General features: G+C 38.6%; 1 protein-coding gene across 3 annotated transcripts in view; it reads right to left on the bottom strand.

The window, feature by feature from the left end:
• stard13a (StAR-related lipid transfer (START) domain containing 13a) overlaps positions 1 to 17,018 on the bottom strand; it is a 29,142-nt gene extending 12,124 nt beyond the window's left edge. The window contains exons 1-4 of one of the 3 annotated variants that reach the window (XM_055051596.1): positions 16,540 to 17,018; positions 4,443 to 4,514; positions 3,543 to 3,624; positions 1,768 to 1,831 (exon numbers count right to left, since the gene is read on the bottom strand). In XM_055051596.1, coding sequence (XP_054907571.1) covers positions 1,768 to 1,831; positions 3,543 to 3,624; positions 4,443 to 4,514; positions 16,540 to 16,666 — 345 coding nt within the window. In that variant the 5' untranslated portion in view covers positions 16,667 to 17,018. Of the gene's footprint in view, positions 1 to 1,767; positions 1,832 to 3,542; positions 3,625 to 4,442; positions 4,515 to 6,187; positions 6,899 to 12,241; positions 12,919 to 16,539 lie in introns of those variants that run through there. The other 2 variants (XM_055051595.1, XM_055051597.1) reach the window with 2 other exon arrangements.
• Between the last annotated feature and the right edge of the window lie 6,032 nt (positions 17,019 to 23,050).

Genomic DNA, 23,050 nt, shown 5'->3' with positions numbered 1-23,050 from the left:
ACCAAGTGTTCTTTAATGTAACATATTAGGATGTTACTACTAAGAAAATGTGTCAGTTTAAAGGATTATAAAAACAATCCTTCACCATCAGAATTTCTCAAATAGTAGTAGTAATAGTAATTTTTTTATTTTTTTTATTTTTTGGTGACTGAGAGCAAGAAAAGCAGCATAAGAGTTTTTCTGGAAGTGGACCAAACCCACTTCCTCCCTACTGTGGTGAAGAAATTAAAATTGAACTGCAAAGTCATCTCCTTACACAGAATGCAACAGAAGAATACAAAATTTCAATTCCTCTCCTCATTTAAAGGAAAATGCTTTTGGCCGAAGTGACCTGGAACAAAGGCCTGGGATTATAAGTCCTGTTCTAGAGTTATAACAAAAATAAAAAAAAAAACAATCATTTCCTCATTTATAAATAGTTAGCACATTACAAAAACATTTTTCTATGCTAAATAGATCAAGCTCAGTCAGATTGGATAGACTATTTGAACAGTACTGTTGTTATTTCTTGCCATAGATTCTGAATTGGATTTGGGTCTGGCCTTTGACTGGACCATTCTACCACATTATACTTTGAAACTCCTCTCCAGACTCAAGTTTTTGAGTCCATGTTCTTTACAGGTTCATCCTGCATTTAGCTCAGTTGATCTTATTTTCAGTTCTGACTAGTTTTCTCTCCATGCTGAAGAAAATTATCCATATGGTGGAGCTCCCATCATAATGCTTTGCTCTTCAGCAGATTCATCAAAATGTTGGATTTTGGCCTCCTTTCCTCAGACCACACCACATTTAAATTCTTATTTGTGAAGAATTGCATAAACTATGCATCATTGTTTTCCATTTCACAATTATGTGCAATTTTGCACCAAAAAATGACATAAAATTCAAATTAAATATATTCAATGTTTTGTGGAATAACAATATATGCCAAAGCTTAAATTATATGAATAAATTGCAAAAACCTATCCAAAATATGTAAACCCCTAAAATGTATCTACCTTGACTGTTATTATAACAGCTGAGCACAGCTGCAGTTTAGTCTGCCTGAATCCTTAAATAACTCAGCTGTTTCTGTCAGCATGTCTTTATCGCAGTGCCTGGTGAAGACGAATAAAAGGAACTGAAAAAACTAAAAGAGAGGGAATATAAAAATATTCTTAAGGATCAGCAGCTGACTAAGTATCAGAGGAAGCACACTTGCTGCTATAATCAGCCACAATGGAAGCACCCCTAATCAGAGCTGCAGTGGTTGTCTCCTTTTAAAATGATACTTTTGCAATCGAGCCCCAAAACGTAGGCACACACTTGATCAGAAATTAGGATACAAGAGTCCTGGTGACAGCTCTGACAGGATGAAGATTAACCACTCCAAGCTGCAATCAAGAAGGAGCATTTTTTTTCCTCTCCCTTGCTCATCAAAAGTTAACCTTTATTTAATAAAACAGGTAAAACCTTTTCTACAAAAAATCTGTTCAATGTTTGGATAAAGAAGGATGAACGCTTGAGAAGTTTGATAAGCGAAAACATTTAATATATTAGGATTTATTTCAGTAACTAAATCGATAGAATGTTTATACAGACAGATGCTTTCAAGTCTTCAATCTGTTAGCTATGATGGTTTTCAGACAATTAATAAAAACATTTTAATACAGAAATTTGGGCTTTGTGAAAAGTATGTTTAATGTCCCATTTTCAAAACTTACTTTAAATCTGAAATGAAACTCATCTGAATGCTGAATGAGTGTTATGCTGCAAAGTTTTGCTTACCTTCTTCTTGGGGTGGCTTACATCGAGCTTCATGGATGCACACTTGTTCAGAGTATTGAGGCGTCTGCAACAAACACACAAAGACAGAGTCACTAAAGCACAACCTATTGTTGCTGTATCTATCTATCCTGCACTGTAATAACACTCACTTTCACTCTATGATATTGCTTTTTACTTCCACGCTCCTATTTTCCCCCAGAGTCTGATCAGTCACTGGCAGACAACCCTTTTCATTTTTCTCTTTAATCTTTTCTGACCCCACACTGAATCTCTCATTCCACTGTCTAACAATGTCTTCAGCAGAAGTTTTACTCTGACTCTTCTCCCTCTCCAACTTCGACTAAAACTGATCTTTATCTTTGTGGAGAGCGCCTCAATTATTTGTGACATACATTCATATTTGCTGAATTTACTTACAGTACTACAACTATAAACTTTAATACATCGTCAGGAGAATTTATGTTATGGGCTACACACAATAATCCATGGCTTTAAATAATTTTTTAAAAAAAATAAATTGTGGTGCATGTATATTCAGCTTTCTTTACTCAAACACCCCTAAGTTAAATGTTGTGTGATTGTCTGTTTTGAGCAGTAAATAGAGTCCATCTGTATGCAATATAATGTCAGTATAAATATTTTGTGAAGGCCTCAGAGGTTTGATGCAATACATTAGAAAACAGACAGCATCAGATCAAGGAATTGTGGGTAGGATTAAGAGAAGTACAAAGAAGTATTTTGATTAATTATTATTTATGATTCATTTATGATGAAATAATATTAATAATAGCTGTTACATTCAACATTCACAGTTCAGGTTTCAGGATGCTTTAATGTAAGATAAAAGAAAAGAATGAGAAGTGTGTGGGACACAGAGAACTTGTGTCAGAAGGTCAGATTAAACCAAAATGTTATAGACAAAAAAAAATAGTGAATAACAAACACTGTACATCACAGTGAAAACACAGTCCCTTAAAGCTGTGAGTTGATCATATGTTGGATGAACTCTGGCAAAGGTTGGCCTTTCAGCAATACAATGATGCTAAGTTTACAGCCAGAGTCAGAATTACTTAGTCAAAGTATGCACCTAAAATCAAATCAGAATTTATGGCAAGACTTGAAAATTGAGTTTCACAGACAGTCCATCTAGTCTGCCTGTTTTAGGTTTAGGGTAGATCAAGACCACGACATGTCAAATATTTCACATTTTTAATTTAAAACAAGCTGAAAACCACACATTATTTTCTTTCCACTTTGTGCCACTTTGTGTTTATCGATCATAAAATCCCAACAAAACCCATTTAAGTTCTATTCTGTAATCCAAACAGGACTAAAGAGTGAACTTGTACAAGTTACTGCAGCTCAAGAGAGATGAAGAGGCAGCAGTGCAAAACTAAGTTAACATTTTGTAAATATGCACAAGAACTTTTTAAGGAATAGGGTAATGTGACTGGCAAGATCAAAAAATTGAGAAAATGGTTCAAATCCATTTACAGCAGAACTTTGGAGTTCCCTCTCTCAGTTCCCTATTACCATCACCCAAACACACCTCTCTGTATTTGCCCCCTGAGGGGTCTCTTCTCTTTGAATGGGAGATCAGAGCATGGCAGACAGAAGGGGAGGTGGCCAGATCAAAGCCTGGAAGTCCCAGAGGGAGACGTGGATGGGGACTTCATTAAGGGTAAGGGTCAGACAACTAATGAGTCCACAAGGAAAAGTCAGCACACCAGACAGGATGACCAGAGAAGGAATTTACAGAGAAAAATCCTCCTTACCGACACAGAGGTTCGACTAGATCTCGGTCCAAAAAGTCATGGTCCCTTTTCACCGCGGAAATATTGATTGGAAACTGGGAATCTGGGAAATAAGAGACAGAGACAGCAACAAAGAGAAGAGGGGGAAGACTTGTTAGCTAATGACTGACACATGACACATAGCAGCGTTCTCTATGGAGCTTGAGAAGTCTGCCACAGCTGCCGTCTCCAAAGTAAGCCCTTGTCATCCGCGTCTGAAGTGTAATAAAACTTAAGCGTAACACAATTCAAATTGTTTATTGAGGGGACTCATCTGCGGCATCAATAACCTGACTTTCTAGAAATCTCTGAACCTTTCTCAGAGAACCAGTGTGTGTTTGCCAATATTTCTAAAGAAGGATTGTTTTGTTATAAAATCGTCTTCTTTCACTATCGAAGGCAGTTTGCATTTGTGCTTCAACCCCATAAGACCAAATGATGATCATATGAGCAAACACCTGCAGGCTTGCTAGACAAGGCACAGAGACACAAGAAGGAACAATGAAAAGAAAAGAAAAGAAATTCAAATAGCATAAAAGTAAGACATGGCAGGTTTAGTTAGAGCGGATTGAGGGGGGAGGGCTTCGAAAGGAAATGGTTGGTGATCTTAAGAACGGGGGAGAAATGAGGGAGAAAGAGGAGCTATGAGAGTCCCAGCAGAGATAACAAGGCCTTTCCCATGACCCCTCCCTCTAGAGGAACCGAAGCCTTGAAATAGAATGCATCGGCACAGAAGACGGGGATGTAAAGTTTGGGGAAGCAGGAAAAGAGAAAGAGTCACGACGATGGAAAAATAAGACAGAAAGAGAAAGTAGGAAAAGTCAAAGAAGATAACTAGAGAATGAAGTTTGCGTGTTAAATACAGCAACTGGATTGTCTTACCTTCGTAGAGTTGGGCATATTGTGGAAACCCTGCTGCTCGAAGCCAATCACAAGCCTCCTTTGCCTCAATCTCTATAAGACACAAAAAACATTAGAAAGATAAATCAGACATAGTCACAATGAGATTTTTTCATTTCAGATTTTGTCACATTGATACCACAAACCTGCCTTAATTGAGTAGAGATTTCAAACACAACGAACTTTTTATGTGTCAGAAAATGGACACATGGTCTAAGACTTTTTTTTAATGAAAGGAAAATTGTTGTGTCCCCCTGAGTTGATACACAGGGAAGCTGAAAAAACTTTTCGCTTCCATTGCAGTTGCAGATGTTTTTAGCTTTGCCTCTACCAGCTTTTTACATCCAGAGAGGACTATTTTTGTTGATTCTACTAATTCAAGATCAGACAGATTGGATGGAAACTTTCTATGAACATCGGCCTTCCCACCAATTTTTTTCTGATTGAAGAATACCATGATACTACCACCACCGTGCTTCACAGTGTGGCTGGTCTCTTCGCCCTGAAACACAGTGTTAGAATTCACACAGAGTTTTACAAATTAGTCAAAAGGTAATTGAGTAATTTTTTTTTTTTTTATCTATTCTGACCAAAACACCATTTTGGTACACGTGAGAAAAAAACTACCCATGCAGAAACGCTGTTTGCTAATTGTGTGACTTCTAAGGGCAGCTGGTTGGAGAACATATGACAAAGTTCAAGGAATGTAAATGCTTTTACTAGACACTGTATGACTAAACGACATAAATCAAGTCAAAGACGTTGCACTGTATTTATGCGTGATATCCTTCTTGGAAATTATGCTTTTACTAAAGGAAAGAACATTTCTAAGATGCTTTTTTTTTCCTTTGGGAAATTAATGGAACGATGAGACTGGGAAAACTGGAAATCTGCCAGTAAAAAGACAAGCATTTTCTTAAGTGTGCTGGTAGCACAATTTCACTTTATCAATGTAACTTATGCATATTTCCTTTGGCTGTTTTCAGATAAATGTACCAGGCATAACACATTGCACCAAAGCAGACATAGGGTGCCTAGCAAGCATGAAACTTTTTACAGGCTTTTGTTTTACTGCTTTTTCCGCTGGCATATGTATCACACACACTGCTTAACTGGGAGCAGAGAAATCTGGGTGTGTTTACATACGTTTTCTTTATGAGCAGACACTTATTAAAGCCGCTCCTTGTGCTGACAAAGAAAACCAAAAGAAGCTTGTGCCAAGAATCAAATACATTTCCAACAACAGGCATTGTTTGTAAGAATGCTTACAGCACCTTAATGCATGGGATTGGAAAGAATATGAATGTGAATGAGTACCAGCACAGACTGTAGAGGCTGTCTGAGGACAAATATGTGGAGAAAATAAAGTTTGTATTTGTCCAAACAAAGTTGACTACTATAAATAACTTGTTTCTCCGTCAAGTTCCCACTCATTCATTCTCACTTTCTTCACTCACTAGACTTTGGAGGTGTTGGCAAAGTTCAGCGGAGCAATAAAAAGGCTCCGTCCCTCACCATCAGAGATGAGAACGGTCAGAGGAAATGACACTGTCGCCACAATCTAGCAATTACATCCCTCTTCCAACATTCTTTGAATAACTCTTCTCTCTAAATCACATGCGAAGTAAAGGTGGGGACAAAATATTGCAGCTTATTGTAGCTCTCTGAAAGTAGAGAAAAATCAAATATCCAATGAGGCTCAACTCTATTTTCCAATCAAGACTTACTGGAAGACTTCATCTTGAGGGGAATGACAAGCTCCTATGTTTTCTTTGTTCCAGCTGAAGTTTCATCTCCATGCGAGGAAACATCTATCTGCTGTGTTGTGCAGCTTTCCATCAAACAGCGGCGACAGTTCAGTGTTTTCTTCCTCCTTGGCTTTCCAACCCATGTGTTTACAGCTCTGCCTCCGTTTCTTCAGGCTGCTCCATGCAGGTTTTCCCTTCCCTCTAATTTTCTACTCAACCTCCTCTCTCAAACTTTCATCTGCGTTGGACGGCACATACAATATCTCTCTATTTATACGCTTCTCTGACCTCTTCCTTCTTCTTTTCACTTATGTTTCAGAAATAATTTCTGCAAGTCATCTAGCTCTTTCTTTCTTCCCTTTTATTCACATAGCGAAAACTCCTTTTTAACCTTTACTGTCACGACCAAACTATATTTTTCCCTCTTGTGGTACCCCTCATCTTTTCTCTTTTCTCCCTCTTTCTGTAAAACAAAAACAATCCTTCGCACACTTTCTTTCATCCATCGACAGGAACATCCCAATCCCCTCTCTCCCACTCAAGCTCCTTGAAGAAAGTCCACATCTTCTTTGTATCCATGCAGGAAATGACTCATTTCAGCTGACGTTCACATAGGCTGCACCCCTCAAGGTTGCAGACCATCAGTTACTGGATGCCTACTTCACATGTCAGCCAAGCCCACCAGCATACTGGACAACAAGGAGACTTTGACCTTGGTTTCTTTGTGATGCTTCACCCACACAATGGGAGCGAGAATCCACTCTGACACATGCAGCAGATTGGACTCACTGGCATGTAAATCTAAAACAGCACAGATGTTGCCCTCAGTGAGTCAGAGAATGCAAAAACAGGGATGAGACAGTCGGATGGCTGGGGTGGGGAGCCGAGATGAACGGATGTTATGAGAAAACTGAAGGGACGACGACATGCCACACCAGTTGTTTATTTACTCACTGTCAGATTGGTTGACTTTTTAAAAAAGTTAAAATCAGGTTAAAATCCCAAATCTACAGTGAGAGGCAAAACAAGGACAGATGGCAGGAAATCCTCAACTTTTTCCACAGAATTTTAAAAAGATTCAAAAACTCATAAACTCTTGGCACGAACTCCTTTGAAATGGGTTACAGATGTGTGAGCAATTTTTTCTCAAGTTTGTTTTGGTAACCCACAAAAAAATTCAAAAACAATTTTTTTTGAAGTTTTACATTTATGACTTGCCACAAGCGGTCTAAACAAAGTCAGTGACTCATACTGCTTAATATGCTCTAATAATGTTGACAAAAGTTACTTTGGTAATACTCACATCATGGATCATGAATCAAAGTTTTCAGATAAAACTGCATTTCCCATAAAGATTTTATTAATCTCACGGTAATGAAATCTTTATGAAAACGTAAATTAAATCACATTCACAAGATTCGGGAGAAATAATTCCACCACATCTGTATATAGCCTTTTTACATTTTGTAGACACATGAAACTCTAAATTTAAGTCATAACTTTTTTATATTTACATTTTGTATCCCAGTATGAGTTTATGCCTCACAAAGCTCCTTCTGCAAATAATTCCGAATTACGCTCAGTACAGAGTTGCATCTAAAATATCACAAAAAAAAAAAGGCATATTATCACCACGCTAATATTTAAAAAGCACTTCATCACAGTGTTGGGGCATGTGTAATTGCCAACTGTGCTTTCACGTTCAGACCAAAAAACAAAAGCCTAGGCTCCCGTCAGTGTGGGAACAAAGCCCCACTATTCATCTGTGCAGAATTTAATCAAGAGATTAATTAGTACACAAACATGTTTGGTGTTGGCTGTAAAACACAACAGTGCACACAGGCAGACGGAGCTAATCCGAGGCGCTCGCAGTGTGTCCCCCCAAATCTTTTTCATGTCACTGCAGTCCTGCTGAGGACCAGAATCACAGCCAACAGGGCTGTTGGATGGTAAACGAATGTGAGTTTGTGAGTATCCAAGTGTGGAGTAAAGAGGGTGAAAGGTAATTCTTTTTATGATGAGGGTGCCAGAGGTATTACATAAAAGACTGAACAAAAGCAGCCCAATGTCCTCATAAGAATAGTCAATTCCTCTGCTTTTTATTTCCTGCCTTTTTCCACTAACACTAACAATTTTCTTCTGCGATATCTCCACCTACTACAGGGTCTCTAGATCCCAGAGACTCTTAAGAGGCTTGGATGACATCATTTCCTGCTTCTAATTTCCCATGAAGCCAGGGCAACATGTGAACTAAAAACAACGGTTGTAGCAGGAAGTTCCTGAGCTAAGCTGACATTTTCAGAGCACAGCAAACTGCAAAATATTTTGCTACTGTTTACAAAATGATATGTGCATTATTCAATATGTTTATCAGGACGAGCCCTTCTAGTAACACCGTCACCAGTAACTGACAAAGGAGGCTTAACAGTCAAAGACTACAAACACAGGCAGTCTGGAGAGCAGCCATATTCCCACATAAGCTAAAGTACTTAGTCCTTCATGTCTAAAGGTCAAAAAAAAGGATTGAAGAAGACAGTGGAGGCTTGATGATACAGGAAGAGCGGGAGGGGGGAGGGATAAAATGGAATATGCCTGTCCTGTCTCGTGAGCTACATCTGCTATGATGTCCTGCCCTCAGGAATGCACTGTAAAACAGAATCAATACTGGCATGAAATCAGTGCAGGTTGAGACATAGAGCCTCATCATGCACAGGGATGGACCACAGACAAAAACACAGACACACACACACAACATCAGAAAAATGGTAAAACATTGGTTGGCCAAAATAATTAGGAGAACCGGCGCTACAGTGGCTATTCGCTGCCTGAATTTAAATGAGGGCACAAAAGAAAAGGCAGCTGAAGGTCATCAGGCTCAGTGGTTGGTGATGCAACCTTTTGTCCAGCAGAGGGTGTCAAAGAAAGGTGTTCCAGCATTGTATTCATATTCAGTCTGACTATCCATGTCCTCAGGGCAGGGTTGGATAAAAAGATTTGTTTGTACCTGTCACATCTTGTGCATCTATTCAATCCCCAATTGAACTTTGGCTGCACAGAAATGCTCTTATAGCCTGTCTTTTTTCAATCGTGTATGAAAATAGAAACAATGGAGTTATAACGTTAAGTTTAGGTTGATGCTGTTGCTCAAAAGCAGGACAATCACTAAAATTCAGGAACTGCTAGGAGAAACAATCAACAAACGAACAAAAGGAGAACTTAATGTGTATAAAGCTGTGAAACAGTTTAAACTTTCAATTAAACACCAGACCCAAAAATATTTCTATCTAATGTTTATCAGAAAGCACATAAATGAACCAACAGCGATGAGATGATGATTTCTAGCTGCCAAATTCAGGAGCCTTGTTGTTGCATTGTCAGGAAGAGGGCAGAAATTAGAGAAAGCAAACCACCAAAAATCAGAACTTTTAGAGTCTCAAACAGCTCATATCTTAAACAACATTAAACTCTTAAACACAACACAAATCGCTGCACCTCCCCAATTCCACTGAGTTCTAACTGTTCTACAAATTTACATTGTACTTTAAATCATCCTGAAGGTTGAATAGATCTGACTTTGACTGCACATTCGAAAAGAAGTGTTTTACGCCTTTTTCCATTTATTTTGGTTCTGATCCCTATTTTAAACAGTTGATTCTTGAGAAGTCATGATTCCTGATGGTAGATATTTACTGAAGTCATAAAATCTCCTTGCAGCAGACTATTTGTAGAACATAGAAAATTGCTTTAAATTGTCGGCAGTTAAAAAAGATCCCAGTGGTTCTTCGCTCTTGAAAACATGTGGTATGAATCGACTAACTCCACAAAGTTATGAAAAGGTGAAATGACCTCATCCATTGAAATGTTCCAATCTTCCAATAATTCAACATTCTATACAGTTGTCATTTTGGAGAAAGTCTCATCAATATCAATATTTCCACTAAATAAAAGATGAAAATAATTAGCAACATGTTTGATAGAGGAAAAGCCAGGAAAGCTCTTCTCAGACTCTATGCTCAAGGCAAGACACCAAACTATTTTTTTATATTGGACAATTAATTTAATTTCACATAATTTTCGCTGTAGGAGCCATTTGTTTGTTAAATACTCCATTAAATATATTTGTCCTATTTGGTGTTTGTTGTGAATGACGTGTACTCGCAAACAACCAAGGTAATTAATCCAATTTTGTCGTTTATTCAACGCTCAGAAATTACAGCGGCTGTAATGGTAAAATTACAGCAAAGGCAAAATAACCCCGAACAGCCGAACGAGTCAAAACCACTCCAATCTGTCAGCACAGCACACCCATTGCCGTGGCAATTGCCTGAGTCTACCTTTTTGTTGCCTTTTTTTAAAGGAAATAAAATGCACAGAATTGCACAACACCTCGCTGAATTAATTACTGCGATTATTATTTTTTAATGGGTCGTTAATTTTAACACGTTTTGTCGAGTTCTTTTTTTCTAGTCTTTAATAAAGTCACAAATGTTTTGGATCTTAGTGAATATTTTTGATAAGCCTCAGCAAGAGACCTGCTGATCTCGGCCTCAAAGCGGCTTTCAGTTGGTCACCTACTGCCCAGATCGACTCAAAATCTTCCAGAGATTGACGTACCGAGCATACCTGTGCTATACAAATAAAATTTGATTTGATTTGTTTCCAAATTGACAATGGCAGTAGGCCTATGAAACCATTTAAGCAACAAAGTGGTTCAACAAAGTCAACACTTGGACTGGACAACAAAAGCCCTGATCTAAGTTCATACAAAAAAAATGGCAACAAATCTAAAAGTGTGTATGAAAAGGCATCTTTAAAACCCTGACCTTGTTACTGTCAGGATGAATGAAATGAAATTAGAGAAAATTATTGTGCTAAGCTTGTAAAAAGGACACCCAAAAAAACTACATCTGAAAAATACAAATTAAATGTGCGTAATTGTATGAATTTTAAGAACATTTTAAAATTCCTTCTTTCATTATTCTGGAATTTAGCTAACCGAAATAATTTGGGTAATCGAAGCTGACTTTTTCTGGCCTTTTTCTCTGACAATGTGACAGAGTGAATAAAAAACTGTTGTGTTTATTTAGTCAAATTTTCCAGAGATGAAATATCTGCTTTCATCTCTGTCTTCATAGCATTGTCAGGTTTTTAGGGATTCTGATCTTTCATTTAAAAGAAGTTCCAGTCTCATAGATACTCTGCTAATTGATCATTTATTCATTGATATTAAGAAGGTTAAGGTCAAAATGGGTGTAAGCAGTGCTAAAAGGAGGTAGTGGAAAGCTAACAAGGTCATATAATCACTCTGCACAAGTTGAAACATGCTTCTCTATCGACATTCTTGACATATTTCTCCTTCTGACATGTAGCACTAGGCTCATTCATCATCAAAAAGGAACGGATATGACACATAATAAAGCTGGGAGGACTGAAAATGTAATTCCTTCTTTAAAAAACAGAAGCTAAGCAGGGAAAGAGCTGTCACCATTGTTTTGTTAAATTTTGTGTTTATATATTGGCAAACATGGGTCATGTGACAGGAAGTAAAGGAAGTGACCAGTTAGGTAGGCGGAACACAGACAAAACAATAACACTGAAAGCCTTTGTGATTCCTTTAGACTTCTTTTCAGATTCTTGAAAAACATATTTGGTGCAGAAATGACTTTGTACGTTCAGTCAGGTCTGAGCTGATTACAATCCAAAGGAGTTCTTAAAAGTTAAGCTTGAAGTTGTAAAGTACCAGGTTGCTACAGCAATAAATTTTTGATGTGTTGCAAATTGCTACGGCATAAGTCAAATATGGGGGAAAAATCTTAAACAAGGAAGACACAATCTGACATGAAGAGGCTGCAATCAGAAGCTTCCTTCCGATGTTTGAAGTACTGATCAAAGCTTACATTGTTTAAAGCCGCATCTGTCTCTTTCTCAGCTGATTAAAAATAAAAACTGTGTCCCTTTAATCCTGGTTCTTCAAACTCAAATCGACCATTAAAGCATTTACTAGGACTTCTTCACATCACTTTCTCTGACTACCTTGTGCCAGCCTGTGCAGAAGCTGCTGTCGGGCGATGATGCGTGACAGGCGGAGGGCGGAGCGCCTTCGAGGCGTGTTCCCCAGCCTCAGGTAGTAGTCCTGACCGTCAGGTGTCATGGCCTCCAGACAGGTTCCCTCACTGGTGCTGTCGCTGTCACTTCCACCGTCGTTGCTGCCGCTTTGGGCATTCTGATCCATCTTGTCAATAGTGTTTTCCAATTTTCCACTCCTGTCATATATCGGGTCAGCACACTCTGCCTCGGCCATCATGTTGTCCACTCTGTCAGCAAAGGCTAAGCCCACAGGGTACGCATTTTGTCCAGCAGCATCCTCCCCTTTTGTATTTTCTGTGCTGTCTGCAGGATCCATATTGCTTCCTGAGGTTTCTGCCTTTCCTTCACCTTTACTCTGTCCTAACTACTGTCGCATCAACATCATCCATATTAATGCAAGTCTTCCTCTCTCCTGCGCTGATGACTTATTATGGGAGCATTTCTTAAGAATTCCTCCCTCTAACATGTCTTCACTGGAAGGCACATTCCCTCCTCTTCCTCCTCCTCCCTCTTCAACAAACTTCATGGTACCACCTGACTCAGGCGACCGTCCTTGTTCTCTCCACCCACACGCAAGCTGCCCGACTGATACAGGGAGGAGAACAAAGTCACAAACAGTTACATCCACAAGCTGTTTCCTTCAATCATGTGACCAGCAGCCGAAGGGGGAATTCTTTGCGGCTTCCTGAAGTTCTGCCAGAGAAACTATTTGGTACATGCCCCAGGCATATGTGCATGACTGTGATTGGAGGGATGTAGAAGAGGAAAAATATATGATCCCAACATCCCAATGTGAAACAAGGAAGGAAGGGAACAATAGAGAATATGTGGGTGTGAGAGAGAGGGTTCAGAGGAATGTACGTATGGAAGGAGCAAAGCTATTGTTTCTACAGCGGAGTGGGACTTTTAATGCCATTCAGAAATGTTCTCTGCATCTACAACGTCAAGCTAATGCCACACTTAGAAAAACTCATCTATAAATGGATGGTCTCTACTAATATATAGAATATCTAGCAAAAAAATAACAGCAAAAAGTTTTTGCAGAGTTTATCTGAATCATAAATTCTACTTAAACGCAGAATAATCTGATTCACAAAGTGAGAAAAAGTTGTACAGAACAATATTTGAGACTTGATTTGATCACACTGCCATCTGGAGGAAATACAGGAAAACTTTGATTTATACTGCAAAGGAGGAACAATGGTTAATTTCCAAGTCATAATTCAGGAAGACTTTTGGAAACTCAAAGAAAAATCTTCTGCTCTGATTCAGAGTATAACTGCTCTGTTACAGTAGTGACACACAAAATTACTTCTGTTTGAAAAGGAAGTTTGAACAAGTCAAAATAAAAAAAACAGACTAAGTCATCGAAAAAAGGTGATAGTAGCTTAGTAATATTATTTTAGAAAACTGTAAAGTTCATCGTTTGGAACAAAGAGCAAAATCTTTGGGTCACCAAGTCTCCATGACGGCCATTAAATGGTGTCTACTTTATGCCATTAACTGTGAATTACACTGAAAGATGTTTTGCTATGGGTCTGTTTCCAAAAATACCAGAAGGTATGAAGGGAACTATATATCAAAATATCCTTGGCAATCCATAATTCTTTAATGTTGTAGTCTGATAAAACAAGAAATTGAAGAAAAGTTCATAATAATTCATGTTTCCATGTAGAATTAATTAAAAAGCTGTCAATTAGCAAAAACAATAGCATATATACATTAAACTGACAAGGAGACAAAAGTAGTCAACAAAAAGCCAAAAATAAAGTTCAAACTCTTTATTTAAAAGCAAAATATAAACAAAAACACAGAGTTCTGTAAACTGCCTGCCTCGCAGCACCAGGAAGTCAGACAACAATGAACACATCTCATCACCCCCATCAACACATGTGGTTCTGCGTCTTTAAAAATCAACCTGATGACAGGAAGTCAAGTGGCAGAAAGCTTCACAGACCAAAACGAAAGTATTCATGTGGTTTGCTGGTGTGCATTCACTGGATTTTACATCCAGACAGGCCTACAGTAGCCAGAGGAGCAATCCATGAGCTGGGGGTGGAGATGATTAATGATAAAGCTGTTTGCTTGTGTAAATCCCCTTCAGTATATCTATGCTTTCTAACAAACTAACACACACACATTCACTTAAGCATTCACAAATGTGGAATTAAACCCCCCAAATCCCATATGTAGGGGGAGACACCCAGTTTCCCTAATCCAACAGATCTGTAGAATTACAACTAAATCCCACCATGCACTCAAAACCTCATTCTGTTTTTTTTTTTGTCTGCCCCATTTTTGTGTGTGTCTCAGTTTACTTTTTACTTCTTATTTCAACATCACAACCTGTTTTTATTACTCTGTAATTTTTTGAGTACAATTTTTTTGTACTTTTTCTTTTAATGTCACTCCAGGTACATCATTTTAAGTATATTGTGAGACGATTTATCCATTCAGTTTTTTTCCCATATTGAAACTATTTGACTAACCTGGATATCCTACCTCCCCTGACTGACTATAGCAGAGTGGAAAAGGCATTGTCAAATACCATCATAGCTGTGCAGCCAGATGCCTGAATTCCCATTTTTAAATCTGATCCAGACAGATGTGGACTGTGTGCCTCTGAGCTGATGGGTTCAGCAGCAGTCTGAGGGAGGAGCAGTGAAGCTCAAGGGAACCTTTGAGTTCTAGTTTAAAGAAAAAGATGAAGGAATGAAAATTAAAATGAGTGGAAGGTGATTACAGGGTGGCAAGTTTACCAGGTGCTGTCTTAAAATTAATTTGGTGTCCAATACCGCAAAAAGTAACTTTGTTTAGCAAATAAATTTGGGAAATGTAATGTTTAACAAATTCAACCTCATCATTTGAAGAGACATTTACAGAGAATGTTGAGCCAGACAATTGTTTTATTTGTTTGTGGTGTCCATCTGAGAAAGGTAAAATTAATTAATTTGTCTGGGTTTTATTGTGAACTTAGGCAAAGTTTTGAACTGGATTTGTGGTAGGAAAATTGTATGTGTTTATGTGTTGGAGCGCTAATTCAAGTCTGCATCCTGATAACTCTGCCAGTTTAGCAACAGTGCTAACATTAAATCCTGAAACAGTTTGTGCTAATGAAGGGTGAATCTTTACTGTGGTTATCAGGGGAAAAAGATTTAAACGTCATCATGTTGACTAGATCGCTGTTTCACACTTTTAGAGAAAACAGTTCCAATTGTTTGTTTCTATTTACATGGAAGATAGATGAGAGGACTTCAGGATTGAAACATTGACAATGTTATTAATTCTACAGACAAGTGTGACCCCTCAGAGGTGTCTGTTGTGGAAAAGGGATCAACTGCATCTATATAACTGGCATCTTCTCACCATCTAGGTTTATGGGGTTTAATATATACCAAATAAGGAATGACAACCCAAATTAAATTCTGCTTAGGCCCTCATAATACTTTGGGAGACAGCTATGCCCACTTGGTCTGTGGAGGCTTGATGGATCCTGAATGTGGGAATATTTTTACTTCAATCAGTTTAAGTGCCGCACATCTCCGTAATTGCATTAAACCGAGTGGACAGCTGCAGCTCCCTCTCTCCTCCTCGTTTTCCCTTCTTCTTCCACCCTCTCTGACGCACAGCCTATATCCAGAGTGCGCTTCCAGCTCGCCACTGTAAACACAGAGGAAACTGACCCTCCTAAACTTGGTGCATTTGCGTTCATGTTACAACCCACTCTGTCGGCTGTGAAACCCGAAATACTAAATGGGTCTAGCTCACCAATACAATCGTTAAGAATAACAAAATTGTCTAAAAAAAATCGATAGCCAATAAAATATGAACGACCGGCATCTGAAAGCCCTGCTGTACTCCTTTCCACAGCACATGCCTGCGCTGTTTAGAGCACTAAATTTGACAATGACCTTCCCAAAATAATCAGGGAGCGCTCTGCGCATGACGCCACCAGGCTGTATGCAGCATGGACTGGAAATAAACTTTCATCCCGTCTGTCGATATTTTTACAAATTGCCGTGGGCTTAGCAGGACTAAATAAGATTAAGCTCAAGAAAACTAACCATATCTCAATGGTCTGGCAAGACAGCGGGATGTTCCACAAATTAAGATGGTCAGGTTATTCATTTCAAAAGAAAAATCTTCATAAGAAGCTGCAGTCCTCCGCGTGATTGCCTTGTAGTATAGATTGCAGTTTATTTATATGTTAAGTGTGTGTGATTTTGGATGTTTGGATGTCTGACCTGCGAGTCGCCTCTCCCGGACATTCCTCCACAGCAGATCCCAAGCCTTGGACGTGGAGTCCCGCAGCTGCTCACTGATCGACCGCCGCAGCTGTAGCTTACTGACAGACTTTCGCTGTGTTGTCATTGCGGTGCAGCCCGACGCATTATTGATACTACCATGAATCCCCGACTAAAATCAGATTAAAATCAGTGTTGATCAGCATAAGATTTCTCCGGTTCTCTTGTACTCCGGCTCCGGCTGGGACAGCGTGCCCCGGCTCCTCCTGCCGCAGTGACCGTCACCGGTTCACCTGGTCCAGGCTTCAGCTCCGCGCTGCGTCACCTCCCTGCACCAGCAGAAAAGGTCTCTTTGGCCCCCAAAAAGCCAGAATCTCACTGATCCCGCATCCCTACATCCAGTCGCTTATAGAGCGAAGGCGCTGCACTGTTTCAACATAACTTCTCCATGTGAGCTACTGAGCCAGATGTGAGAGGCGGATTTCCCCCCTCCCCATGTGCAAAGACTCGCTCTCTCTAACACACACACACACACGCACGCACGCACACACCAAACCTACAGGATCTGCAGAAAAAAACCCACCCACTCACCCAAACAAGGATCCCTTTCAATCTGCTTGATACGTAGTAATAACACTCATTCATACCACACATTACATGCACACAAGTTGCAACTGTCCTGCTTGTCGGCAGAACAAGCCAGAGTTTATGTGCTCATTCAGTCACACAACTGACTGCACCCAGTCACAGAGCCACAACACAGATATTAGATATTCACTGGAGAATGGCCTGAAACCCTGCCACGAAAATGTAAACTGACCATTTCAATGCAGTGCCTGGCAGCAACAGCTAGTGTACTACATTTTATCAAAATATTTTAAGTAAAACAAAGAAAAAAGTTAATGTAAACATGATACATCTGCAATCAGTGGTTGTGATGTTCTGTTCCAGCAGGGCTTCTGGAACTATGAGGTTCCAGGCTCCTCATCATCACAATGAGGAGACAAGATTAAAATTAGTGGTCAAAATTTTGTTTGGGTTAAAAACAATGACAATTTTTTTGGCCACTGAACACAGAATTATTGCAGAATAATAAATATCTACATACTAACTAAAAACTGTCTTTATCCGAGGAAACAAAGTTTCAGCAGAACAATGGCAAACCATAAGTTCTCACCTGAAGTTCATACATTTTCAGAATCAGAATCAGAATGCCTCATACAGATCTAGTAAAGTTCCGGAAATTGATTCATTACAAGTTCTTATTTACATTTTGGTGAAAATTTCTTCCATTGACTGCACAACTTTTCCATCTTAAAAAGAGCACCTGCACATCAAACTTTGCCTATCATAACTAAGTCAGTTTCTCTTTAAATACCCATCATGTTCAGTCTGACAACCTAAAGGAAAAGTGCTTAAGCAGTTTCTTTTTGAGGCACTTTCACCCCCTCTGACAGGTTGAGAGTTTGGGAATTTCCTCCTAAGACCTGAGTTCTTCCCATGTTATCCCAGGAATGCCAGACAGAGCCATCACAACAGCCCAGGATGCTCCTCAGCTGCCTTCTGCCTGACACCGTCGGATGTCCTGTTTGTGGTGTTGAGTTGCAGGTCAGCGTGGACCCTGGGAGGAGGGACTTGATTCTGCATTTTGGCCTGTTGAAACATGCTTGACATGTCTGGCAGTCAGCAAAATCTTGAGGTCATGTCGATACCAAACACCACTTTGCTTGTAGCGCCCTCTGCTTGAGGTAGGGATCTAAATTTTCACTCAAGCTATTATTTTTATCCTTGAAATAACTTAGCTGACTGTATTTTATTTTACCTCATGACAGTTGCTGATGGAAGACCTAAAGATTTCATGTTTTCAGTCTCTGTGTAGTCATGGTTTGCTATATCCAATGACAGTAGGATTGAGCGGCCTGGTGATTTACCTTCTTACATGTTACCCTTCTGTGTCTGGGTCTAGATGCATGTCTGACTCTGATACTCAGAAGTGATGAGAGGGAAAGTGTTTTGAGATGAGAAATGCAATAAAAAAAAAAAAGAAAATAATAGAAAAGAAAAACTAGCAATGAAAGACGATGAGTGAGTGACCGAAGGGTGGAGGATCTGGGGAGCTCAGAAGGGACAAAAGGCAGAGTCAACTGACAAGACCACCAACACACAGGAGTACAGAAGCAGACGGAGAGAAGCTACACAATCGATCATTAGAAGATTTAGCAACACCTGAAAGCATCTCAATTGTTTTAGCGTTTTATTAGGAGTAGTAAGACTGATGTCTTTATTTGGTTTTGCAAATATTGTTGTTCCTATTAAAATAAATCACACGAATTTACCTAAATATAACACATGCATGCATACATTCCTCTTTACTCTGACAACCATACAAAACTTGGTCCTTTTTTTTGTTTGTGCTTTTTATCACACACCTTTCAGATCATCAAACAAACTTTAGCATCAGAAAAAGATAAGCGTGGTCAACTCAAAAATTAATTTTCATATTACAATTCAATTTATCAAATGAACAAAATTATTCAAACTAACTTGGTCCCATATCAAAAAATCAATTGGCCAAGACTTCACAAAACAAGTAGTAGTGTGGGAATGAAAAAGAAACTGAACTCTTCTGTGGGAAAACTACTGGACTTCGACTAAGCCAGTCAGTTTTGTATTTCTCCTCTGTAATGATACAAAGCTTGTCCATGGGGTCAATCTTTAGTCTGGACCGGGAGAAGGAGCCCTGCAGGAAGTCCGTCTCGATGTAGCAGCCAATCAAAACACCCATCCAACACATTCCAGTGGTCAAGCAGCCAATCAAAACAAAACGATTGACGGAGATGGGATCTGGTTTTCTGAACAAATACACAGCGAAGCATGGGCGTTCGTTGCTCTGGGAGCAATCAGATCTTGCTGCAGTTACAGGAATGAACAACTGCTGCAGTGAAGAACACTGTTGTCTTTTTGGGACTTAAGAAGAAGGAGGAGGATGAGGAGGCGGAGCAAAAAAGGAGCATAGAGTTTCTGCCCCTTTACTTCCAGGCAGGTCATTTGAGGTTAGGGAACTCGGCCATATAAGCAATGTGGTCATGCTGAGGAAAAACTATATAGCACAAAACTGCATGGAGGTGTTCAGTGATATTTTTACTGGCCTGTCTCAAGCGGCTGAAGAATCTCACAAACACAACATTTACATGTCCACATTCAATGACCAGAACATTAGTCTTGAAAAACGTCTTCTGGAATGCTCTATTTGGTTTATGTCAAACATGTCCTCTGTTTAGCGTCAAAATAAGAGCTTAAGAGCTTTACTCCAGGACTCATTATCTTTTTCTATGTTATCTCTGAATAAAACATTTCTTTGTGCACCTCAGATAGGTAAGGTAAGGAAAGGTAAGTTTGATTGTTCAGACATGTATTTTTAACAGTTCTCAAAGCCTGCTATTTCTTGTGATGACTTTTTAGGGTTTTTGGAAATGTTTTTAGCATTTTACCCTGTGCTTTCATGGTGAACATCTTTGGGTGGCCAGAAGTGGGCTTGTTGTTGGCAGCTGTTTTGAATGTAGACTGCTTTTGGTACATTAAACTCCCTGATGTAAATTAATGTTGTAACTTCTGTAAAGGTAGGGCTGTCCTAAGATACTCCTCACCCGATATAGATTTTTAAACCATTTCACTGGAAATTTAAAATAGTTTTTTTTACTGTTTTTATTGCGAATTGTTCTAATGTTTTCTCATGACTTTATTTTCCAGAACTGTCTATTGCAGATGCTCTCCTTTACAGTGACAGAATAGCAGTAAGAAGTCAATATCTGCTTCTGCACACAGAAGCTGGGTTAGTGAGTTCAACACTAATCAATGATTTAACAGATCATGTGACCAAAGGCTGTGACAAATGCTTCTGCTTCAGCTCCCCCTTTCTCACTGAAAATGTCCTTAAATCACCGTGCCTAGTCTGCTAACATGTACACTCGTTCCTCCTCCAGCTCATTTTTTTTTCTTTTCTCCATCCAGCCACTTTCTGTCTACTCCTCATCTTCTATTTTTAGCAGCCCTTAGAGATTCAGGCCAAGCAGCTCAGAGCATGCAACATTAAGACTCAAACATACATAATCCCTACATGGTGTCATGTCTTAAAAATATCATCTTGAATTCTGCAAGTGCAAAAATAAAAGCCCATAGAAAATTATCCTTAGTCAATAAGAGACAAACATGGACTTGGAAAGTACAAATATCAACTATTTGTGATTCCGGAGGGAAATGAAAATGACTTGGTTTTCAATATTAAAAGTGAGACAAGCATCTCTATGCAGCTTCTTTAATCCAACCGAGTATCCATAAAAAAATCAGTCAAAACAATACATGCCAGTGTCACCTCAATCACACCATCCCCATAGTGAAACATGGTAGTGGCAGCATCTTGCAGTGGGAATGTTTTGGAATTTATTTTTGTCTGTTTTTTTTTAAATTCAAGTAAATAAAAGCTGGTTTGAGCTGATGGAAAGATGAATCGAGTTTACTAAAGGGTAATCTCAAACAAAATGTTATTTAAGAGCAATTACCACATTTTCCAGGTGTTCTGTTTTTCTTAAAATACTATAGATAGAAAAGCTGATTTTCCACCTATTTTAAGATGAAGTACTATAAACATGTAAATAAATACATTTAGTATGTGGACATGACATGAAAAATTAAGTAGGCTATGAATACTTTTACAAGATGAAAGTTGCACCCTGTAATTCACAAAAAACAATTTTCATTCATCAAATTCAGATAAGAAAAGAAATAAGGCAAACTAAGTCAAAATGTAACTCTTGGATGAGGAATCACTTAAAAGCGTAAAGAGATTAATGTTCTCCAATTTGGAAAAGAAATCATTAATTTAGGTTTTCCAACCCAAAAGTTGAGTTAAGCTCTAACTTCCCTAATGTCATCAAAGTAAGTTGACAGTGCAAACCCACAGAATCTGCACACAGGAGTGAATCAACAGTGTCAGCATGTGTGTGTCAATAGTTCTGCAGTAGGCAGTGAGGATTGTTTTTGTGGTTCCTACAGAGAAGTTGGCCGAGGTGAAAATGGGTCAAGTGCAAATTTAGTCCAATCCACAAACTGATTGGCTACCCAGTCAGCGAAAGTCCTTCTGTCAATATTTCCAACAACAGAAGAAAGCTGTTGCTGTGAACTTGCAGGTCACATTTGAATTTTGTCTTCCTGCATGTCACAATTTTACTTGAGCTTAAAGTCACAAACTGATGATCAGATATTTTTCTTCTGGATTATCTGGAAGAAAGAAGAATTTCTGGTTTCATCAATTACTGAAAGTCATTTAAGACCGAAATCAGCAAAGTAGCTGTTTAGGTGAACCCTTGATTCTAGAGGCTTGTAGTAACCAGGTTGTTTGTAGCTAGTATAAGTTAGTTGCTTCTGGTTAATTAATAGTGTAGTAAGAGTGCAGTAACTAGTCACACAAAACTGCACTGGTTTAGATTGTTATTTTTCTAAACTAATGGAATCAACATATAAAAACTGCATTTCACACTTCCTTTGTTACCATTGTCTAATGTTAAAATGTGCTATGATGATCGGAAACATTTAAATTTGCCGAAAAAAACACAAAAACAATAACAACAAAAAGCAGATAGAAGGGTGATCATTCTTTAAAACTGCATTTTAAATGTAAAAAGGCTGACATGTCCAGAAACACACCACTTATAAAATGCATTTCACTGCAGGGTGCACACTATGGTATGGAAAGAGGTGGGAAAAGAAGAGCAAACAATGGCTAATGGGTGTAAAGGAAACCCTGCAGGTCAAGGGAGTGGAGATTACATGTGGATAGGAGTGCATTAATGTTGAGCAACTCATATTTTAGCTCCATTGTGAAGTTTTTTATTAGCTTCTTAACCAGGATGATTCTCAGCAACCAACTCTCATTAGGCCAAAAATAACCTAATTACCTTTCAAACCTCAGATGAAAAAACAATTATTTTAGCAACCTAAAATACTGCTTAAATGCAACAACGGTTTGCGTTAATATAGCCAATGCATGCATAATGATGCAACTGTTCAAGCTTATAAAAAAGAGGCGACATTTACATTTCAAGGATTATTAATAGCAAAAGGTTCAAATTAACTTAAAAATCTGATTTATTTAGTATTTGAAATAACTGATGAATGTACTTGAAGTGATCATATAAAGGCAAATATTAATGTCTTGGTCATTATAGTTTTACAGTCATGCCTAAAAAAATGTCTTTATAATTTACTTACTCATTATTTAATTTAAAACTCATTCTGTGAGTAATTCAATTGAATCCAGTTTACCACAAAATTTAGTGCTTCAAGTGCAATACACAAACAATCAAGTTTGGATCATTTAAGCTGCATATGACTGATTCTGTGAGGGTTATTGGTTGATGAAATGAAATAAAATTCTGCTTAGAGCCCCATTCAGTCTTAGTCAGGCTCTGCTCACAACACTAACAAAAATTGCTGGTGTAGATAATTTCCCAAC

This window comes from Poeciliopsis prolifica, unplaced genomic scaffold (assembly GCF_027474105.1).
Source record: "Poeciliopsis prolifica strain line A6 unplaced genomic scaffold, Auburn_PproV2 SCAFFOLD033, whole genome shotgun sequence".
Taxonomy (NCBI): Eukaryota; Metazoa; Chordata; class Actinopteri; order Cyprinodontiformes; family Poeciliidae; genus Poeciliopsis; species Poeciliopsis prolifica.
The sequence above is the reverse complement of the archived record's forward strand: the minus strand, read 5'-3'. Positions and strand labels throughout refer to the sequence as shown.